Below are 20545 nucleotides of genomic sequence, written 5' to 3'. Positions count from 1 at the left end.
AGAAAAGAAATGTGCATTTGCTGATAGTAGGAAAAAAATCTGTGTAAGTTACAAGCTAGAGAGGCTGCTTTGGTTAAATGACAAAGACAGCTGACAGACTGACAGCCATGGAGCTACAGAAGTGACCAACCATGGACTGGACTATGTTTATGGAAAGTAAGTAGGGAGAAGAAGATGGAGAGCAGAAAGGCAAGTGTAGCCCATGAGCCTGGTTTCAGCCTGGTCTGAAAAGCATAGGGCATTACTCCATTCCCACTATAGACTGCTCATTGCACTAGCATTTTGTCAGCTCCCCATGTAGCTTTGCTAAGGAGGGCTATTGAAATAGCAACACTGATTTCAAGGAATCTAGAGTGGGAAAAGCACAACTGGAGGCAAGAGTTACAGCATCCTTCAGTTATTCAACAGTCCAGCAAAAATCTAAGGCTTTAGTGTAAGCTGAGGACATGGGTGATATGGTTTAGTGTGAGGTGTCCCTGCCCATGGCAGGCGGGTTGGAACTAGATGATCTTAAGGTCCTTTCCAACCCTAACTATTCTGTGATTCTGTGACATAGCTTGGTCCTGATTGTGCAAAAGTTATGCCTTAAGCATGTTGGATTGGCAGTGCTGCAACAAACAGTACTATTTAGTGTGGTAGGGAATGGGCTGCTCATTAAAAAAGCTGGCAAACTTTTCTTTACAAGCCCTGCTGGTGGCAGAATCTTTCTGACAGCAAACAAAAGTAAATGGTCCCTAATGAGATCAAAGCAACACCTGTGGTTTAAACACAGTTTTTAGTTCAAGGCTTTTTGTTGTTGCTCTTTCCAGCTGCTGGAGTGGATCCGTCGCACCATCCCCTGGCTGGAGAACCGGGCCCCAGAGAACACCATGCAAGCCATGCAGCAGAAACTGGAGGACTTCCGGGACTACCGCCGCCTGCACAAGCCCCCCAAGGTCCAAGAGAAGTGCCAACTTGAGATCAACTTCAACACCTTGCAGACCAAGCTGCGGCTCAGCAACAGGCCAGCCTTCATGCCTTCAGAAGGGAAAATGGTCTCGGTGAGTGGGGGTAACCACTCATATATACCCCAGTTATGCTTAAAAATGGGAGTCCTTTTCTGCCTTTGGATGGGCAGAGCATGCCCACCTTCAGGGTGAGCTACTCTGCAGCAGGAACCCTGAAGAATACAGCTCACTGAGACCAGAATGAGAGATGATTGAGCAGTCATTGATTCCCTGTTCTAAACCAGACTCTGAGGCCCTTCACAAGCTGCATGCCTTGATGAGGAGATGTCTGGGTGTCTCTTATTCTTTCTGATTCATAAATGGTTGGGTTTTATTAAAGTTTCACATGTGTTCAGAGAGGGACTTCTGTGCAGACAGGTCCTGACACTGCTAGGCCTGTCTCTTAAATTGGCCTTTGTCTTCCTGGCCTGTCTGCACAACACTGTGAGATCAAAAGCCCACACTCACTCCCTCCAACCAATTGGAGGTAGCTCACTGAAGCTAGTGCTGATGAATACCTTCCCCCCCATCTTCTAACCTGCCTTTTCTTCTTATACCCCTGTCTCTAGGATATAAACAATGCCTGGGGTGGCCTAGAGCAGGCTGAGAAGGGCTATGAGGAGTGGCTGTTGAATGAGATCCGGAGGCTAGAGAGGCTGGATCACCTGGCAGAGAAGTTCCGGCAGAAGGCATCCATTCATGAGTCCTGGACAGATGGTAATGCCAACCAACACGCTTCCTATTGCCTGACATAGTGCTGTACCTCATGTAGGGAGGAAGAGATGGATTGTGCATGAGGTTTTCCTCTTGAGAAGGCTAGGTTTATTTATTTTATTGGAAAATAATGTATGAAAATTGGCTTGATCTCTGTTCTCCTACACAATGCACCCATGTCGGCATTCACTAACTGTGGCAAAGTGGGAACTTTGAGTAGAAGAGAGCTGCAGAGGAAAAGTTACTGTACAGTAATGCTACAGGTGGCCTTTACAGGACGAGCATAGCCCAGTTTGCCCACACAGGCCTATGAGACAAGACCAGTATAAACCCTGAGAGCACTGACTTGAGCTGCACTAGTGCCCTTCTCTGTTGTTAATGGCAAACTTGCACGCCGTGGTTTTAAAGTGAGGATTGTGCATCTCTAGGCCAGCACAAGTGAGGGCAAGCCTTGGGCAGGGTGTCTGGAGTAAGGCAAATGCTCTTTTGAGGGCTCCTGGGGCTGACTCGGTGGCAAGGAGCTGGTTTTAGGGCTGTTCTTTATTCTCCTGTCCTTTGGCTCCCTCCGCAGGTAAGGAAGCAATGCTGCAGCAGAAGGATTATGAAACTGCCACCCTCTCGGAGATAAAGGCCCTGCTGAAGAAACACGAGGCTTTTGAGAGTGACCTGGCTGCACACCAGGACCGCGTGGAACAGATTGCTGCTATTGCACAAGAGCTCAAGTACGGCACCCTAGCGCACATCCCATCCTTGGGGCCAGGCAGGCTTAATCAGCTTTGCCCTCTGCCCTCTGGAGAGCCATAAATCCATCCCCATACAAAAATGTTGGGAAGTCACAGTATTTCCAAACAGTATCTAGGATACTGCTCTCCAGTATCCGGATGCACCAGAAGAGCAGGCCAGAAAATGGATGAGTCGTGGGTGCTGATGAGGGGTCGGCATAATTACATTCCCAAGCCAAGTTTCCATCCTCTTCCAGCTTGTTATGTTGTTGTGAACCCTTTCCTAAAGAGTCTGACCTGCCACTGGCGCCTGTTAGGTTTCAGTTATAGCACTGTCGTACTTTTCCAGGAACAGAAGGAAATAGCAGAGGATAGCAGGTTCGCAGCTTGTTCTTTTTTATCCAAAAAAGTCCTCCTTATTCTAGCAGGAAAATATCTGCTGATGCTTGAGCCCATCACAGCCTCTGCTGCCACATCAGATACCCCAGGGATACTGTCCCAAATGCACTCTGGCTGGCACTTGCTCCAGGGCATCCTCATAGCAGCTCAGCTCCCTCTCTGCTTCTCCTGAGCTTGGAAACCTTCATCTCCACTCCTTTTCCTAGGGTGAGGACTGATGCAAGTTACCAGGAAAAGTGGAATCTCATCAGGGCAGGAGGTTGATGGCTAGGGGCAGCAGGCAGGTAAAAGCTGGCCTCTGCAGCACAGGGAGAGAGACTCTGAAACCCTGTGTGTTTCTTGGCAAAAGCAGCCTGAACAGCTTGGCTTTGACTGTGTTTCCTATTTTTAAAATAGTTATATATCATACTGGCCTGTCTCAAGTTAGTGTCTGGGCCAAGGTCACTGCTCTTGTCTGAAGGACTGTTTTCCTCTAAAAAATCAAGGTTATTGGATCAAGATCATTATCTCCTTTAACAGCAGAGATTTACAGAATTGCTCCCTTGTCCACTGGAGGATTGACCTTGGAACAGGAGGAGGGTTCAAGGCAATCCTCCATGTCAGTAAGATTAAAACCAAGGCTGGCTAGTCAGCAAGCATTAGCTGACCTGCCACTTCCAAAGCACATACTGCATGCCAGCCAGAGTAGCTACAGTTCTAAGAACAACAGGGAAGGCTGGGCCCTAAGCTGGGGGAGAGGTGATTTCTTCCAAAGTCTGAGAACAGAGAGCTCTGCCATCCTTCCAAAAGCCATCTTCCATCTCAGTGAAGAAGCCATGCCCTGAAAAACATGTCTGAGCTCTTTTTTCCCCCACAGACAGACTGCCAAGGAGAGGGAGAAAGTGTGGAGGAAGCTGCTGCAGCTGCCCATGCCAGCCATTTTTGGGAGCACAGCACGTTCCCTTCCTAGCAGCAGCGGTCCAGCATTGGTGCATTACAGGCCAAGCTTTCAGAAGCAGTTCTTTCATCTGCAATGCTGGCTCTGCAGCAAAGTAGATCAAGGAACTGATCTGGATTAAAGACCCAGCAAATAAGTTATTTTTAGCCCAAATCAGTTTCCTGACTAGGTTGTCATAAGGCTCCATCAACAGTTGTGACCACATGCCTCAGGAGGGCAATACAATAATGGGAAGAAACAGGGCTAGGGAAAGCAAGAGGAAACTGTTAAACCTACATTACTCTATAGAGAAATGCACATCAGATGGCCCATGGTCACTCAGTAGCTCAGTGAATTATTCTGCTTTCTCTTTTGACGCTCACACATCCCAGTTTGGCTGGTCTCCCTCTGCCTTCAGGTTTCTTCCTCTTTGACCATGAGCAAAACCAAGTGCACAAAACAATACAAGACCACAATTTTCATCCACCCGTGCTCTTCTTTCCCTAGCCATACTCTTACCAGCCTGCCTTCAATGAGTGCCAGCAAAACACTTCCTGTCAGGCATATAGGAGAGAAACCTACACTAATTCTGAATTGTCCTAAATAAATGAATGGCTTGTGTGATTTAGTTATTCTCTTGCTGCCGGTACTATACAACCCTCAGAACGATCTTAAACATTTCTTTGCAGTCATAATAAAATCTTTGCTGCCCATTCTGATGTACAAGGTGCAAGCAGTTAGGCTGCATGATGTTCTTAAGCAGAATACAGGGGCATATTGGTCTGCTCATAATCTGCTTATTCCCAGCTTGAAGAAGTCTGTACTCCCTTCCCCCAGTGCCCAAGTTATTCCCACCAGGCAGTCAGCACCAGTGTTTGTTGAGGCCTTGGGTGGTGGTTGTTTTTCTTCCTGTTCTGTGCTGTTTGATGTATCATAACATACAAGTGTCTCCAAAACAAGATACTGCTGCCTTCCTGGCTCGTTGTACTTGCAGAGACCATGAGCTCTTTGTTTGAGTCTGTCCTCAAAGCTGATAAAGATTTCTAATGGGTTTCTCATTCTTCCCCAAAATTTTCTTTATTTGATCTTTTGTCCTTTTTTCCCCTCCACCCTTTATAGTGAGCTGGACTATTACGACTCTCCCAGTGTCAATGCCAGGTGCCAGAAGATCTGTGATCAGTGGGATAATCTGGGTGCCCTAACCCAGAAACGCAGAGAAGCCTTGGAGGTAAGACATACTACAAATTAGACCTTTGGAATTACATGGGTGGGTCACTTCTGGGAAGCAAGCTGCAGTGGGCACAAGCAACTGATTTCAGTTCTTTTGTGCACTCCTAAAACATCCTTGACTGTAAAGGAGGGCAGCATTTAAGCATATTTAGCCTGCTTTTCCCTTTCCAGCCCAATTATGCTGCCATTTATTTCCTTGGACTATTGATTTTTTCTACTTTTGTGGTTTGTGATATTGTTCTGCTTGAACAGACTGTCCGTCTTTTGTTTTATTTCAAAGGACCTCAATTTTTTCCCTCAAAGGAAGAAATGCATCTTGTGCTTAATCTCTTAGCAGTAGAGAGACTTGTACTGTCGCACTGACCTGGGAGCACCAAGGAGATCTGAAAGGAAGGAGCAGCTCAGACAACCCATGTTTCCCTGTGATCATTCTTCTCTAACCATCTTTCCTGATTTTCTTTCTTTTTTTGTGCATGCCCAGAGGACAGAGAAGCTACTGGAAACGATTGACCAGCTGTACCTTGAATATGCCAAACGAGCTGCCCCTTTCAATAACTGGATGGAAGGGGCCATGGAGGACCTGCAGGACACATTCATTGTTCACACCATTGAGGAAATCCAGGTACAGAGCAGTCATTTGCATCAGTTAGTGTTAGAAAGAGAGAAGTCAGAGGTCTCCTAATTCTCCTAATTCCTAGCAGTGCCAAATTTCTAAGTCATATTTTGGTGCTTCTGCTCTAGTGAATGAAGGGTAGTAAAAAAAAAATAGGAGTATGTTTCCCCTTGATTTCCTCCAAAATCCTGGATCTGAGTAGTTATAAAGCATGCTCACACCATCATATCTGGACACAGAAGTCTGAAAGTGGATTTTTTCAGTGTAATTTGAAAATTGAATTAATGAAAACCTGAAAATGGAGAGAATCTTTCAGGGCCTTGTGTTGTTTTTTTTTAACCCACATGAGCAAAGCTTAGTGCTGCTCATGGGTTCTGCAGATCAGCTGTTCCATGTAGGACCAAATGGCCTGGACATGACATTGCACGATAGGATGTGCCATGAGGGCAGTTGTTGAGCTGCCAGCTGGGTTTCAGTGCTGCGCCAAAAAGAAAAAAGTCAGAATTGTCTGCTTTGGTGCTGGGTTACCATTTGAAGCAAAAGTCAACTTTCCTTGGTAGGGCAGATAGCAAGTATCTCAGTTTTGTCCCTTCTGAAAGGGTGTGTTACAAAAGCAGCTTTATAGGTGATTGTTCAGACCTCTGAGATGGGTAGTGCAGTAGCCCTAGCCTGGTATCAGCTCTGTTACTAAGCTGCTGTTTTTTTCTTCCACCCTTCCCTCTTGAAGAAAGGGGTTTATTAAGTCTTTCATAATGCAGAACAAATCTGAACAGCATTTAAACACTTCCCTGGTCCCTTTGTGACTGGAGTATCTTTCCCAGCCCCCAGACTTGCATTGTATTTCTATGGCCACTGCAGCAGCTGCAAAGTAATGAGTCACCATGTAAGGAAGCAATTTTGCAAAAGTAGTTAGAGTGTGTGAGTTGTAAGAGAGTGGTTCAATCATGTGGTTTACATTTTTCATTCCCTTTTCTATCCACACTGTTCCTTCAATTATCCCTGCACATGCCTCTCTGTCCCCCATTCTTTTTGCTGTCTCTTTCCCTGTGTTTGGTTCCCTAGTCTTGGTCTTCCAGGCTTCTGGGATGAAGTACCATAAAGGCCTGTAGAAGCAGTGCGAGATGAGCCAGGACCAGCTGGCTTGTCAGCTGTCCACAAACAACCAGCAAGCACGCCCCACCATCTGTCCTTGGAGCACTGTCTGGGCACTGCAGCAAGATGGGAGCAGAAAGGGCCTGTTGTGTTCATGTTCAGGGGGAAGGAGCTGGTTTTCCACAGCAGGCGCATATCCTGCCTGTGCAAGTTTGCTGCTGGCTGGAAGACCTTCACCTAGTTCTAACTGAATGTGGTCAGATTGAATCTGACTCTTATTATTCATCTGGAGTTATGCTAAGTGTGCAACTAGTGCATACCTAATGGGAGAACAAAAATACATTGCATTTACACTATTGAGACATGACTGCTTTATAGTAATGCTTGTAGTCAGATCACTTCCCAAAGGGGCTGACAGGCAGTCACTGAGCAGTGTTGGAGAAATAGTTCCCCCTAAATTATAAGCCAAAATTATTCCACCATTTTTCAGGGATGTGATCTCTGTCACTGGGCAACATGAGACAGAGGGACTCATACTGAACTTGGGGAAAATGAGAGTTCACATCATTTAACTACTTAAAATAGCCTCTTTAGTGATGCTGAGAGAACCTGGAAAGTGTGTTAGAGTAGCCTGCTTTGTGTCCTGGGAATACGTAAGCTTTTACAGTCACCTCTGCAGGAAATATTTGCTCAAGTGGCTACTCAGTAACTTATGTTCTCACCCTGTCTTTGCTGCCACCTTCTTTCTGCAGGGATTGACCACAGCTCATGAACAGTTCAAAGCCACTTTACCAGATGCCGACAAGGAGCGACAGGCCATCCTGGGAATCCACAATGAAGTTTCAAAGATTGTCCAGACGTACCATGTCAACATGGCAGGAACAAATCCTTACACTACGATCACTCCACACGAGATCAATGGCAAATGGGAACATGTGAGTTCTTTCCAGCCTTTCAAGTTAGTGTGGGAGGATGCTGCTGCTCAGTCACTGGGGGCCCCAGGAAGTGGATTATTTACTCTTCAGCTACCCTCGCATGCTCACTGCCGAGCTTTATTGATTTTTTTTTTGTCCTATGTTTTCAGCTCATTTGCCATACATCTGGAAAGTAGAAAAGATCTTTCTGATAGATGCCTATGGGGTGTCGGATCCATTTTACTTTATATTTTTATAATGAAAGATGCTACTCTCCATACCAGCTGTGGTGATGGTTCTTACTATCAAACAAGATAACCAGAATGATACCTGAACAGGGTCCTGCAATTCAGTTAATGTTAGCCACCAAAAACCTAAGTAGTGAATGGAAGCTTCTTCTGGTCTTCCACAGCCTGCGATGTGTTTGCATCACACACCCTACAGCAGATAGGATTCACATTCCATGAGCCTGCCCACTGTGTGCTAAACCATATAACTGCTTGTTTTTCATGCAAGCACCCACTCCTCCCTTCCTTCCAGCAATATCTACGTTTACTATTACGTGTGTCTTTATGTGTAAGCTGCACACTTTGTTACTCTTTGCTGTAGGTGCGGCAACTGGTTCCCAGAAGAGATCAAGCCCTGATGGAAGAACATGCTCGTCAGCAGCAAAATGAACGACTTCGTAAACAGTTTGGTGCACAGGCCAATGTCATTGGACCCTGGATCCAGACTAAGATGGAGGTAGTGCTTTGCTCCTTTTGAAACTCTCCGTTTTCCTCTTCAGTAATATTCTTATCCTTGGTCTTTCTTCACAACTGCCGTGGTCATTCTTCCTTCAGGTTGCAGCAAGAGACACTTACGTAGAAAATACAGAGAATCTCAAGTTGGATAACAGTTACTGAAGTGCTTGTACTTTTCTTCCCCTAACTCTTTAGTACAGAGATAAAAAACATGCCTGGCATTTTAATAGAGTTGTGTTTATATGCAGGAAGTTAAAACCCCTAGATCAGAGGCATGGTTTGTGTAACTTTTCACAGCAGTGGTCTTGATACACATAACAAAATAAATACAGCTAGCACATCAAACATCAGCAGAAGAGATGTATTTTTAAAGGAGATCTTCTCTCTTTAATTAAGGTTTGACTTAAAGTAATTGGAGCTGATGAAATGGAAAAATATGAAGCTATTACTGATGACAGGGGATGTAAAGAAGGAGCCATTACAGAAATACGTCTGTGTGAACGGACTAAGTTAGTGGATGACAGTACATCAGAAAAAGATTTGGCTTGGCACATTACTAGCTTATGGTCTGCAGTTTCCTTTTCTTTTGTATCCTTGTATTAGACACATCTCCTGTGACTCACCTCACTTGGAAAGTGTTCAGGGCTCTGCTAATGTTTTTGCTGACAATGTCTCGGCTCATTTAAAGTAACTGCTCCATGAGGTATTTTTTTTGAATCACCATCCTGTGTGAGTGTGAAATGGCTGCAATAAATGCAAAGCATGTTGAGGCTTGTCCTTCCAATGAGGTCTAACTCCTTTGGCTTTGCTAATGCAGGAGATTGGCCGCATTTCAATAGAGATGCATGGGACCCTGGAGGACCAGCTCAACCACTTGCGGCAATATGAGAAAAGCATTGTGAATTACAAACCAAAGATTGACCAGCTGGAAGGAGACCATCAACAGATCCAGGAAGCTCTTATCTTCGACAACAAGCACACCAACTACACCATGGAGGTAAACATTTTGGCAGCAGATCAGCCAGCCTCATCTGCTGTGGCCAGTTAGCATCAGCCACATCTAGCTCTGGCAATGTTTTGTGGTTCTCAGGAAAATGGAGAGATTGACAATGTGGCCAAGCATGCAACAACGTGTTGCTGAATTTCTTTTTTGCCTTGCTGTACTTCATGCCAACCTATCCCAATGTACTTCCAAATACAAACAATAGAAATAACCTGAATGAGATCAACAGCATTGCTTGAAAAATTGGCTGGTTTCATTTCTCCTGCCACCTGATTTTGGCAGCCTATTAGCTGCGATTAGAAAGACCAGGGGAGCACTGGTGATTTTGAGCTGCCACAGCCTGGCAGAAGAAAAAAAACTCAAACAAATGCTTTTTAAAATTGGAGTCTGGCTTTCTGTTACCAACGTGAGGTTTCTTGGAGGCAATCTGAGCTTGATATGAGTCCAGCAGAACACACGGAGGCTTTGAAACTTGTCATCTGGTTTCTGGCCAGCTCTCTATTAAGCAACAGAGGCAGTGGAGCACCAGTGTCTTCCAGAGACTATGGTTTGTTTATTTATTTTCTTGGTAAGGAAAGTTTTCTGCCCAACTAAGTCCTACAATCACTGGGTTTGATTCTCATTTGTGTTGAAGGCCCCCAGTATGTTGCTCTGACATGGCAAAGGACCTTTACAGTAGGACCAAGACTTTCTTCACATCACAAGTTGGCCTCTTCAGTTTCTTTTTTCAGTCAAAATTCAGATTTTAAACATCTGGTTGGCTCACACTCAGGTTTTCTGGGCAAATGACTTCACCTGCCTTGTCCACCAGCATTACTTAATTTGCAGCAAGTAGCACATTCCATCCACTGGCCTCAGAGGCAGGAAAGCTACTTTTTAATTTAAAAATCGTCCTGTCCTCTTTTCCAGCATATCCGAGTGGGCTGGGAGCAGTTACTAACAACAATTGCTAGAACCATCAATGAAGTGGAAAACCAGATTCTGACCCGCGACGCCAAAGGAATCAGCCAGGAACAGATGAATGAGTTCCGGGCTTCTTTCAACCATTTTGACAGGGTAAGTCAGTGCTGACTGCAGCTTGGTAAGCAGTGAGCTTCCATGTACACTGCATAGTGCAATAAAAAACAAAGATAAGTTTTATCACTAAGACAAAACTAGACCAGTGGAAGAGATTTCGTTCTTAATAATGCCACTCCTGTGGAACAGTCATTCCTGTGAGGACTCCTAAGTGTTCATTAGTCTGGGAGAAATATATCTTGAAAGGAAACTGCTACATTTCCTGATACAACTAAAGTATGAAAAATTTGAAGGCTTGTTTAGAAAATGAGACTTTCACCCCACCTTCTCCTGAAAGCAGGTTATCATCTTAATGCATAAATTTCTTTGGAGCAGCTGTCCTTCTCTCTGACATAGCATAGATCTGTATTAAAGAAACCAGTATTGCTCTTGTGTGGAGCAAACAGGAGAATCTATATGCACCAGGCATTGCATGACACAGATAAACCCTGATGTAAAACCTGCCATGCCTTACCATGGAAATACATGCCACCCACTAGTGGGTGCAGTCAGTAAGGAATTCCTCAAAGGAAATTCTCTTGCCCTCAATTTGCCAGCTTGTCTGCAGCTCTTCCTTCTACAACCCAAATCACAAAGGTGTCATGCAGGGAAGCAGAGACAGCAGCCAAAGCCTGAAAACAGCTCCATTATCAACCCCTTCCTTCAATGTTGTCTGGAAAACCAAGAGCAGCCTGCAAACATACTAAGTCAGTGATGCAAATAGAGGTTGCTCTCCACCACTTGCTGCACCAGCCAGGCTGTTAGAAAGGTCTTCAGAGAACAACGCTGAAGCTTGCCCTCAGAGATTGGCAACACTTTGAGACTGCTGAACGCTGGCTATTTCAGCCCTTCTCTAACTGCCAAAGAAAAACAAAACCATGGCTTCTTTTCTTAGAGAGGGACCCATAAAAGCCTTGTAGATTTTATACGTTATTGCCTGCCCTGCCTCCACAATAGCCTGACTGATCATGTAAAAAAAACATTGGTTTCCCATATTCAACTGTGTATTTAATTTATGGAGGCTTAATGCTGACTTTAAAAGCTGATTTTTTGAAGAAAATCACTTGGAACTAGCTCTGCCAACCTGTTTGCCTGTTTGTAGCTTCCTTGACCTGGCCAGAGATGGTGGTGGCACACAAGGACTTTTCAGTGCTTGAGAGCTGTCCTGAGCTAAAATCCTGCAGGGTGGATGGTGATTCTCAGCTCCTGTGGTAGCTTGTGTATAGTTTGATGGGGACATCCAAGCACAGGGAGAGTGTGGGATGAGCAAAGGGAGGAGCAGCTGCCAAGCCATGTTGTGCTGCACTGTACAGCAGTGCTGTTTGCAGAGCTGAGCACTTGAAATAGCTTTGTCAGTCAAAGCTCCACCTCACATGCAGGCCGCATAAATACAGCCGTAACACTGCTCCCCTAAGCTTCAGCTGGTTTTCCTTGGCTGTTCCTGGGATGCCCTGACAGCTAAGCTTCCTTGGGTGTGTTCCAAACATACTTGCCCTCACCTACTCCTTTAGTGGGACATGTGACTAGAAGATTAAGGCAATGCTTCCCCACTGCCTCTGCCTGCTTACCTGCACTCTGGGTTACTAGTGAAACACAGGGCTTCTGACACTATGGATAATGAGCAGTGATGCAAGTAACTCACTTGGGAGATGGAGATCTTGAGGCTTCTGAGCAACAACTGTTTTTGTCATTCAAATGCTCTCAAGATGTGATGAGCTCTCTGAGAAGGAGCTGTTCCAAGAGCATTTTTAGCGCATCCTGAAATGTCATTGTGATATCTAATGTTGTGCACTTTTTATTTTTCTTCCCTGTCTTTCTATCTGCATGTCATTCTTCCTCTCCCTCTCTCCTCACCCACTGCATGGTGCACCTCTTTGTTGTCCTTCCATCTCCCTTTGATTTCCTCTGTGTCTCCTTCCTTCTGCTCCACACCGTCACCGCACTGGCACTGCATGTCCTCCTGCCTGGCACACCGCATAACCAGGACCACTCCGGCACACTTGGCCCTGAGGAATTCAAAGCCTGTCTCATCAGCTTGGGTTACGATATTGGAAACGATGCACAGGTACTGAAAGCTAGTGGTGAACACAACCAGATATTAAACTGTGAAAAAATAACAGGTTTTTTCCTTTCTTTTCTTGTTTGTCTTAATCCATCTGTCATTGCTATTCTTGTGTCTGACTATATACACATCACTTCTCTGTACTGCTTCCTCTCTAACTGTGCTTTGGTATCTTTGCCTTCTTAATTCTCTAATTGTTTGTCTTGGGAGAATCCTTTCATGTCTTGTAACTATTCCATTTATTTGTGTCACTTAACATTCCTTTCCTTGTCTACCCCTCAATCTGTCTTGTTTTCTATTTTTATTCCTTTTTTTATCATCAATATGTTCCCTGTGTGTAAATATTCCATGTCCAAAACCACCTTTTTGCTTCTTCATGGTTCACAAACTACTTTTTCTCTGTTTTTTTTATTGTCCTGTAAATCCTTCTTTTCCATCTCCTCCCCCCTGAAACTCATTCTTTGTAATGTCTCATGTGGGTTCATTTCTCCCTGGACTGGTCTCCCTTTTCTTTCTCGGCTTTCTCCATCTTTGCATCATTCCCTGTAGAAGAAGACTGGTATGATGGATTGTGAAGATTTTCGAGCCTGCCTTATCTCCATGGGTTACAATATGGTAATGTAGAGCCCTCTGTCACTCCTGTTCAAAGTGATTCCTATAGGCACCTTCAAAAATAGAGAATGTGCAGTGAATCTAGGTAAATATACAGCTTTATCTTGCAGAACTATCAGCGATGTTGTATCTAGTATTAGTGATACATGTAAAATTCTTGTCTCAAAGCTGCAGCTGAAGTTAAAAAGATTAAAATCATTGTCTAGTTCCTGTGTATTTCAAATAATAATTATATTTATCAACCTGTGTAGCTACAAGTGGAAGAAACAATAAACTTCCTCGTATTGGTACCTGCACTCTGCACAGCACACACAACCTCCCCAGCATTAAGTATCAGTTGAACTCATCTGGAAGTACACATGACCTGATTTCTGAATACACTCAAATGCTGCTCCACCATTCATTCCTACCATTTATTTCACATCTCCCTATACATGTAAGTTCCAGTTCCAACCATCCTCCCTGTACCTTTTCCCTCACCAGAGTACCTGCATATTCAGGACAGTAACATGTGGCACCTTGAGGGTCACAATAACTAATACAAATAAGAAGAGTGATGCTCATCAAGGGGCAGAAGATCGTAGTGCAGAAATATTCACCTGTGCTCTTAGTGTCTTTGACCCTGATGTCAGGGTCAAAGTAAGATGTTTATACATCTTACTCATCAGCCCAGTAAAAATACACACCCTTCAATGTAGCATGCCAACTCACAGTAAGATTTGATTAGATACTGCAATTATTCTTGAAAGTATACAGTTCTAGATGTGTTAGAAGAGCCTGTTCCCAGAAGACTCAGCTCTGCTTTCCCCTTCTCCTTACATGAGGAAGGAGTCCCAGAGATAAGAACAGATAATATTTTGTTTATATGCAAAAAAAAAAGCCTCAAACTACACTGCAAGGTAATAGCTTCTGTAGCAAACATCTCTGTAGGAACTTTCCTATAATGGCCACTTCCCTGGGCCACTCCAGATAAGCAAGTCCTTCTTTCCAAAGCCTGTCTAGTTAATATGAATCAGATACTATTAAAGACCCCAGAGATGTGTTTTCTGATGGTTTCTGTTCTGGCAGATGAAGAGAACTGTAACAGTTATTTTAGCAATTGAAAGTAAAAGGATTTGAGGAATGCAAGTTCTTTCAATATTGCTACAGACATCTAGCATGACGTGTTACAGGGAAATTCGTGTCTTCCCTGAAGTCCGTGTGATTTTGATCCCTGATTAATAAGCATTGTCCTTGAGCAAGATGGAGCCTGGATGTTATCCTAGGGCATAGCTGAGAATATTTCATCCAAAGGACAAAATGAGTGGCAAGCAGCTGCACACAACAGCAAGTTAAAAAATAATATCCTGATAAAAAGAAGAACAAAACCTAAAAATCATTTCTGTTAGGTTTTGTTTCTCTAGCTGTGAAATGTGCTGCTGAACAGTTTCTGCCCACTTTCATAGCACTGCTGCCCAAATGTCCTGGCTTACATGAATGTGTTGTTCTTCAGGGGGAGGCAGAGTTTGCCCGCATCATGAGCATCGTCGACCCTAACCGTCTGGGTGTAGTGACGTTCCAGGCCTTCATCGACTTCATGTCACGGGAAACAGCAGATACAGACACTGCTGACCAGGTTATGGCTTCCTTCAAGATCCTGGCTGGAGATAAGGTCAGCCTCCACACCTTCCTTTCCTGCATCTGCATTGTTCCTGCTTCCCTTTTTCTCTCTTGTCACAGAGAGAAAGTGTCAAAGGAAGCACTGTGTAGCATGGAGGGTATTTTCACAGGAACACTGTGCAGTGCTGGAGGAGTGCAAGGCTAAGGTGTGGGTTAACCAGCAGCCTGCCAAAGCACTTGAAAGTCCTGTTCAGCTGTCAGTCAGAACTTTGCTGCCCACTCTTGCTTTATTTAATTGTTTGGTTGTGATTTGTTATTTTAAAATGTATGAACAAATCCAGCAAATGGGTCTTGATTAGTCTTGAAAAACTATTAATTACTGACAGTTGCAAACTTGAGATGACCTTTCTCAGATATACAGGTGTCACTACCAGTTGTTATACAAGCAGTAGTAGATTTTCACTGAAGAATTGCTGTATCTGCAAGAGCATCTTTTAATCATAGAAATAGGTCAAAAGCAAGAAAACTTACAGAATGATACTAAAGGTGTTAATTTCCTGAATTCGCATCATCAAATGGACCGAACCAATTGATAGAAAAATTATGTAACCTTTTTTTCTTATATAACAATCCCTACTTATTTTTTTATGTAATTGAACAATTAATATGTACATATGCTATTGACATATCTCTATATTTACTAATGATTTTATTCATCTCACTTAAAATGTCAGATAGCATTTCTCAGACAGTAACGAGTTACCCTTAAATCCAGTACTGGTTTCTATTTTCAATAATAACCTTTCATAATCTATAATGTTGAAACCCGTAATGACTGTCCTTTAGGCACCTACATGACTGAAGCCAGTCCTCTCCTCTTTCAAGACCTGAAAAATCCATATTATTCAGATAAGCAAATCACTGAATGTGTGGGTGCTTTTGGATAAAAAATATTAACTCCTTTACTCTGTACAGTATGTTAAATATACTTGTCAGTGTATGCTCTAGTGACTATAACATGAATCAGACAGTATTTTGTTATGAAGAAAAATACCTCTTACTCCAGTCATTAAGCTGAAAGGTGGGGGCTGGGGGGAAGGGGGCAGAATAAAGAGTTGCAAGAAAGAGAGATGGTGTGAAACCTGAACCACTGTTCAGACCCGCTGCAAATGCCCGTAAGTCAGTTAGCTGAAGACAATGTACTGGTTAGCAAACACGCAGCTACTGCTACCTACTGCATGGAGAGAAGCCAAGCTGCCTCACCTCAGTGAGTCTCCAGAAGCTGAATTTATAGTAGTTTCTCTTGCTTATTAAAAATGTCTGCTGTGAAAGGCAAGCATTGTTGAGGGAACTGTGGAAGCAATACAAAGTGTTCGCTTGTCTGCTGCCTGCATTGGTGCCACCAGCCAGAGCTAGTGGGGATGGCTCCTTTCCTTGCTCTCAAGAGAGGTAATGGCAACTCCAAAGCAACACAAGCAGCTGCTACCTCCTGCCAGCGAGGGACAAGATCCAAATGAAATTTCTGCTTCCTCCCATTTGCTTTCAGCAGGACCTCCACTGTCAGCAGGAAGCCACAGTCTTACACAGACAATTACCTTCCTTACCTCTAGGTCTTTTCCGTAGGTGTGCTGATACCGCTCCTGCAAAAGCGATCTTTCTCTCTGTTGTAAAAACCATTTTCTTGTCCAAACAGCAGGGAAGAACTGCACTTCCCCCCAGGGTGTACGTGCAGAGAGCTCCCTGCGTGGGTGTACAGTAGTAGTCTAGTTGTTGGGGCCCTGTCCATGACTGCTGTCTGCTGCCATGGTGGGGCAGGGGGTGGTTGTCCCTCTGAGAAAGGTCAGTTTTCTGAAGTAACCGTCTCCTTATCATTTGTCCTCACTGCAGAACTACATCACTGTGGAAGAACTACGTCGGGAACTGCCTCCTGATCAGGCTGAATACTGCATTGCTAGAATGGCACCCTACAATGGCCGTGATGCTGTACCCGGTGCCCTGGACTACATGTCCTTCTCCACAGCGCTCTACGGCGAAAGTGACCTTTAACTTTTTTCTGCCCCACCACACGCTCCCTCCCCCTCTCCCATCCAACACGCCCTTCTTTCTCTTTGCAAAGCAGCCTCTGCTCCGCTCTTTTTGTGTTTCCCTGTTTTGCTTCAGATAACAGATCACATTTTTAAGTGGGGGGGGAGGACATTGACATGGCGCAGCCTACCTTGCCCTTGAAATGACAGTTTACAAAATTATTTTGTGCAAAAAAAGTTACATTTTAAAAAGAACAGACATATTTTATTATAGAAAAAGGTATTTTTCTCCACCAGATTGAAACTTAAAAAGAAAATGTTAAAATATTGCACCAAATATTTTTTGTTGTGACATAGAAAGTCAAGCACAATGTTACATTCCATCCTTTCCAAAAAGAACCAACCAACAACAAAACACCACTTGTTCTGTTAACTTCTACATTTACGTATGTCTCTCTTATCACGTTTATCTTGGGAGGGGGGAAGGCACACAAGTGCATGTGTTTGCTGGTTCACTCATTTCATGAAAATATTTTATGATAAACTTTTGAAATTGCTGTGTTTTCTAGGGAAAAAATAATGTACACAGCTCGTTTTCATATTTAATTAAAAATACAATATGCCTCCTATGTTTATCAGTGCACAACTTTTTTTGTTGCTGAGAGTTGTCTGGTTTCAGAACATGAAGCTTGAGAGTTGGTAACTTTGATATTGCTTGTCACAAACCATATTAAAATTTTCTTGTGATAACAATTCTAGACTTTATTCATTTGTATAGTAAAATTGTTCATTCCTATTTAGTTAAAACAACAAACATGATGAAGAGAATCCAAAATGAATGGGTTTTTTTTTAAATAGAAATTACAATTCCTCCCTCCCTTTTATTCTCGTTGAGTGATGTTGGAATTTTCTGAGCTTTATGACCACTTTAAACTAGCATCTTTTATATATTTTTTAACTCTCCCTGATAGACCCACATCTCTAGGAACAATATTCTTGTTATTCCTTAAAAACAGCACAGAATTAGTTACTAGACCTGTGCAAACAAACAACTGCTGTGTCTTAAACCATTTACGAAAGATTCATCCTCTGTTCCATGCTCAGCATTAAATATTTCACTGCTTTTGATATCACATCTTTGACATTATAAATTCTTCCAGAGACCTCAAGATCATCTTTGTATTGACATTCTAAAGAAACCAGTCTTCAGAACAACTCCTTTGGGACCTCTAATGAGTCATGAAGTATATACACAGGCATGCATGCCTGGGAACCAGCTAATTCCTTCCCAGCCCTTGCAGGTACTACAGGTGCATTTCCTGCCCTCCCACAATATTTTTTAGGAAACATAGAGTTAGCAGAAAAAAACATCACTACTGCTTCATGATATGTTGCAAGTGTTTTTTTACCTATAACCACATACTGCTGTCTCTAGTTCTAAAGGCAGTTTTCACTTCGACGAAATGACTGCAGGAGTGGAGAATTCATGCACAGGTTCACATGGAGCTCCTGCAACTTGCAGTAGTGTTATCCTCTGTTCTCCAGTGCAGAGCTAAGTCCTGAGGAAGGCACTGTACATGGTGGGTTGGGGTTTGGCACAGACCTTGAGCAGGCCAATAAAAATCACAGCAGTGTGTTGTGATGTATCCCAACCTGGCAGTATCTCCATATTATATTTGCTTTAATAACCCTGTGTCCTCTTCCACAGTAGTTGCCCTGTCCTTGGTTTGCTGGATGTGGAAAAGGGCACTTGCACTGTCAAACAAATGGTTCTCTGTGGTTGTACTCATTCTTAAGAAAATGTAATTATACACTTTTTTATGCTTTTATTTTATTTAAACAGTAATACCATGGGTGAGGAGAATATCTGTTGGGGTATTAAATGACCACTCTCCGGAGAAAAAAAACATGTTATTTCACAATAGGGCTGGTAAAGGAGCAGAGGTGCACCCTAGCCATCATCTTGGCCCTAGGTCTGCTACACTCTGAGCATGGAGACAAATGAGTTTAAATGATCCTAGTGACAGTACTCTGCAAGTCCCTGTTTGGAGACTCCAGTGGTCTTTACAAAACTCTTTTACTGAGCTGTGGTAGTGTGCGCTCTATGACCAGGTTCCACACAAAACTTTTAGCTGGATGTAAGCATTCCTGGGTTTATGAGACAGAAAACAAGTGGCTTGTCCCTGCTCACACCACATACTGGTAGCAGTGTGTGGGCTCCAGCATTGCAAACACTGCTGTACTGGTGGTACTTATGCTTAGGTGGCATGGCCTTTGACGAACTGGCTAGAGCCTCCCTGACCTGGCCTTTCCCCCTAGGCTGTAGGTAAAACCTTCCCATTCTCACCCCACCTGAGGAGGAGGAGCACTAGGACCATATTTGCCTTCCTCATATGCAGCACAAGATGCATCTTGGGCTAATAGTCTCTGGTACTTAGGATGCTAAAATTTGAAAACAGCCTTTTGTCTCAGGCTTGTGTTTTTGCAGCTAACATGCTGTTCCTTAGCCAAGTCCTGACATCAGCCTTTGTAAAATTTGTCTCTGGAAGCAGCTGTTTGCAGTTCACTGACTGTTCCTTCCTCTGCCAAGAACAGAAGCAGAGAATCCACTTCAAGCTCACATCTCTTACTCAGGGGCAAACTGTTTTTGTCAGCCCACCATACTCACTGTTTCCAGGCACAGAAGTTGAAATAATGCTTTCCCAATATATTAACCATTTTCCTTTCATGGCTGCTGCTATCTTTGGCTGCTGAGATCTCGGTACCAGCCCCAGCCATGACTGACAATATAGGGGCAAAAAACACATCAGTGCTCAGACCGCATGGGTCTGTCTTGTCTGCCAGAATGTCAGCCACATTTCCGAAAGCCTCTCGAGTCTATCTTGTGACTGTTGCATGTCTTCAGTGCTGCCAGAATCTGGTTTTGGAGGGGAGGAGCAGAGGCAGGAGTCTCAGAAGACAATGAAAGGAAACTAGTCTGCAACCTTGAATGAACTTGGTTTCAAAGAAGTATTCATACATCTGTGGAGGATCTATCCAGATGAATCGGACTGGCTATATCAGGGAAATAATGGAAAGGGTGAGGACTAAAGAGAGGATGACTGTAACAGCTGGAGAAAAGGAACAGCTCAAACTGAAACTACTCATTAAGATATTGGAATGCAGGCATGATTTTCAGACCATAACAAGATTATTTGTATGAGATTACTTCCACTACAGCTGCTGGGGTAGGACAGATTTTTCTCCACCCTCTGGTAGCCAAATACTAAGAAAGCTTAATCCTGTTGAAATAATCAAAGTGCCAAGGTGACTGAAAGTGACTGACTACTGAAAGCTGCTACTGTGTAAACCCTTAAAATGCACTGCATCAGCTCTAAGCTGCTGGAAAGTCTCTGCATAATAAACCTAGATTAACAAAGTCTAGGGCACATCCTGAGACAAACAGGTAACTAGAACACTCCCCAGCACACACCAACAAAATGTGTTCAGTGCTACAGTCAGTAAGAAGTCAGCCATTGTGAAGGATAGAGCTGGATGATTAGATCTTGCACAGGGAAGGATGCTTATGAACCCAGATCCTCATGGTTTGGGAAATCAGTTTGCAGAAAGAATCCTGTCTTTCAGGTCCCCAACAGAAGCAGGTTTTAGGTATTTTCTATTAAACAAAGGGTAAAATACAGAACAAAGCTTTAGGGTGGGAAACAGGACCTAGAATGCCTCTCCCAGGAGCACAACTGCTAGGTCTGCCCTGATACTTGCTCTCCCTCAGTTGTCTGCTCCACAGTGGCACAGCTTGAGTAAGAGGAGCCTTCCTCCTCCACCACCACAGCCTCACACTGTGGTTAGAGCACTCTGTGGCA

The 20545-nt window shown here is 43.7% G+C and overlaps 1 protein-coding gene across 3 annotated transcripts in view; it reads left to right on the top strand.

The window, feature by feature from the left end:
- ACTN1 (actinin alpha 1) overlaps positions 1-17438 on the top strand; it is an 86894-nt gene extending 69456 nt beyond the window's left edge. Inside the window, exons 10-22 of one of the 3 annotated variants that reach the window (XM_005149248.4) lie at positions 810-1040; positions 1556-1703; positions 2272-2422; positions 4857-4965; positions 5449-5589; positions 7425-7607; positions 8196-8330; positions 9147-9326; positions 10242-10388; positions 12373-12453; positions 13000-13065; positions 14555-14713; positions 16549-17438. In XM_005149248.4, the coding sequence (XP_005149305.1) occupies positions 810-1040; positions 1556-1703; positions 2272-2422; positions 4857-4965; positions 5449-5589; positions 7425-7607; positions 8196-8330; positions 9147-9326; positions 10242-10388; positions 12373-12453; positions 13000-13065; positions 14555-14713; positions 16549-16707 (1890 nt within the window). In that variant the 3' untranslated portion in view covers positions 16708-17438. The remainder of the gene's footprint in view (positions 1-809; positions 1041-1555; positions 1704-2271; positions 2423-4856; positions 4966-5448; positions 5590-7424; positions 7608-8195; positions 8331-9146; positions 9327-10241; positions 10389-12372; positions 12454-12999; positions 13066-14554; positions 14714-16548) is intronic. The other 2 variants (XM_005149249.4, XM_005149250.4) reach the window with 2 other exon arrangements.
- Positions 17439-20545: the final 3107 nt, after the last annotated feature.

This window comes from Melopsittacus undulatus, chromosome 4, assembly GCF_012275295.1.
Source record: "Melopsittacus undulatus isolate bMelUnd1 chromosome 4, bMelUnd1.mat.Z, whole genome shotgun sequence".
NCBI classification, from domain to species: Eukaryota; Metazoa; Chordata; class Aves; order Psittaciformes; family Psittaculidae; genus Melopsittacus; species Melopsittacus undulatus.
The sequence above is the reverse complement of the archived record's forward strand: the minus strand, read 5'-3'. Positions and strand labels throughout refer to the sequence as shown.